At 47.1% G+C, this 2371-nt stretch overlaps 1 protein-coding gene across 1 annotated transcript in view; it reads right to left on the bottom strand.

Moving 5' to 3' along the window:
* Positions 1-392: 392 nt before the first annotated feature.
* Positions 393-2371, bottom strand: part of CNTROB (centrobin, centriole duplication and spindle assembly protein) — a 28950-nt gene continuing 26971 nt past the window's right edge. The window contains exons 17-20 of the mRNA XM_027857243.1: positions 2326-2371; positions 2090-2212; positions 1584-1656; positions 393-581 (exon numbers count right to left, since the gene is read on the bottom strand). The exon at positions 2326-2371 is cut by the window's right edge and continues 135 nt beyond it. Of these exons, the coding sequence (XP_027713044.1) occupies positions 468-581; positions 1584-1656; positions 2090-2212; positions 2326-2371 (356 nt within the window). The 3' untranslated portion in view covers positions 393-467. The remainder of the gene's footprint in view (positions 582-1583; positions 1657-2089; positions 2213-2325) is intronic.

Here is a 2371-nt window from a genome sequence, read left to right as displayed (position 1 = left end):
TAACCTACATCTCCTTCAATGCCAGCTTCCTAGTAGCCTCGGGTCATACTGAAGTAGCTTTCTGATCACCTAAGGCCCACCCACAAGGAGATGGAACCACATCCTGCCAGAATGACCAGACTCCTTTCCAGCTGGAGATGAGGCAAAGCAAGGCAAACTCTTTCTAACCAAGCTAAGTGCTGGAGTATCCTTGATGATCCCTTCAATGCTATGCCTAAGCAAACCTCCTTCTGTTTAACTACTGATTGACCTGCATGTCTCAATTTTCTTGCAACATCAAAACTGAGACAGTGTCCCCGCCTAACACTGACAAAGACAGCTCTTTTATACAGGGACTGTTGTCCTTTTCACAGGGTTATACTTAATCTACCCACTTTCCCAAAAGATTCATATACAACCAACCAGTTTTTATTAAATAAAACATTTCTTTTAAAAAATGTTAAGGGACTGGGGGTAGAATACAGGTGCTATCTCCAGATTCCACTTCGACCCCTAGCATTGCCTGGTGCAGGATGGCCACTTTTCTTCCTGCCCACTGGTTTCTCAGCCTTATGAGTACTGGTAGATCGACGGCAGGAGGCCTGAGAAGGAAGCCGTGAATTGAAGGGAAAAGACAAATGTCAGTTTTAGGTATTTTACACACCCCTGATCTCCCAATCCCCACTAAAAGTCAAGGGAGATGTAAGGGAAGGAGGAACTTATGGGGTGTTTGGGTGCCTGTGCTTGGACCCCAAGTTCTCCCTAGCTTCAAAAACACTATCCCTGGCAGTTTTCCCCTAGCCCAAGGACACTGTGCCTAGCAATTACTCATGAGTGCGCCCCAGCAAGACACTTATCTCTCTCCCTGGTGCAGTTACAAATGGCATCTGAAGGAATTATTAGTTTGAATGGCTTTGTACTAGTCATAAAGATATTCATACCCAATGGACTATCCATACCACTGCCTTACCTCATTATCTACATCCTGGACTCTTCATTATATGTATTCTAGACCTAAGACATATATGTACACTCCCTACATCTATCTTGTCAAAAAAGACATTGATCAATGGTAGAATGGGCAACTCTCAGTCGGCCCTGACCACTAGTTAACTTAGTGCCCTAGCAGGCCTAAAACCACACCTCCGCGTTCATGGCAACCCCATTTCCCCACCCCCTTGGGCTTTTTCCTGGTGAACTCTGGGTAAACTGCCTGCGCAGTATACATGTTCCTTTAAGAACTGACCACTACCTAATCCCACCCCGAATCACCTAGTTAGCATATTTGTCACATGTTTTACTATAGTTTATCCTATATAAACTTTAACTGTACCCCTCTAAAGTTGCGGGTTCCCTAAGAACTTTTGCCCACTGAATAGCGTTAACAATAAACTTTTGCCAACTTGACTTAAAGATTGCTTGAGTTCATGAATTTACTCCAGACAACCCAGTCTTGTACTCTGGTCTTTGAGGGGTCTCCACCTCTACAACCACAACAGAAGTATTGTCAAACAGAAAAGGTCGGCCAAGCAATAAGGTGGAGTTGGGATGATTGGAGCTAGCAGGAGCCCTCTCAAGGTCTTTAGTCCCTACTCTTCTCTCACCTCTTTCCGGAGAACCTCTCCCAAGCGTGTGTCTGCACTCCTTCTGGGGATGCCATCCCCTCGACCTTCAACTCTGTCATACAAATTAAGAAGCAATGCAGTGGGACATTCAACACTGCTCCAGCCTAGGGAGGGATGCTCCCCAGCAGCTCAGAACAGAGGTAGTAACATTCTCTTATCCCAAGAGGCAAGAAGGAATAATTACAGGAGGGAGGACAATGGAGTAAAGAAATGATGGGAACTGAGCAGTCAAGATGACACAGCCTTGGAGTTGGAGGGGCTATAGAGTGGAGATGACTGAGAAGAAAGGAGGGAATAGGGAGGAAGGGTAGAGAGCAAGAAGAAATGGGGAAGGGCAGTGGGAAAAACTTATAGGCCTGCCTCCCTGCTTTTCCACCTTGAACAGACCAAATCACCCAAGACGTGAGATGGCAAAGCCCCACTGTTTCTCATCCCTCCCTGTCCCCCACAGTCTTATCCCTCCTTTCCCCATCCAGTCCTTTTACCCACTGTGCTCCGACCCCCTTAAGTACAGCAATAGATCCTCAGCAGATGGGCCCCCATTGCCTCGGGTCTGGTACTGTCGAAGCAGCCGTGACAGCTCTGCCAGTTGCCGGGGGGATACTGGTCTCCCCTCTCCACCTCAGGAAAACATGATCATTATTCCAGTAATTCCTGTACCCTTAATCCCCAAGCTTTCTCACTGCCCCCAAGTATATCTCTCTCTGAAGAAGGTCTCTACCTCTCCCCATACTCCACACTCACCCTCACCTCTTCTCCCCCCTGCA

Source organism: Vombatus ursinus, unplaced genomic scaffold (assembly GCF_900497805.2).
Source record: "Vombatus ursinus unplaced genomic scaffold, bare-nosed wombat genome assembly UNPS02011916.1, whole genome shotgun sequence".
Lineage (NCBI taxonomy): Eukaryota > Metazoa > Chordata > Mammalia > Diprotodontia > Vombatidae > Vombatus > Vombatus ursinus.
The sequence above is the reverse complement of the archived record's forward strand: the minus strand, read 5'-3'. Positions and strand labels throughout refer to the sequence as shown.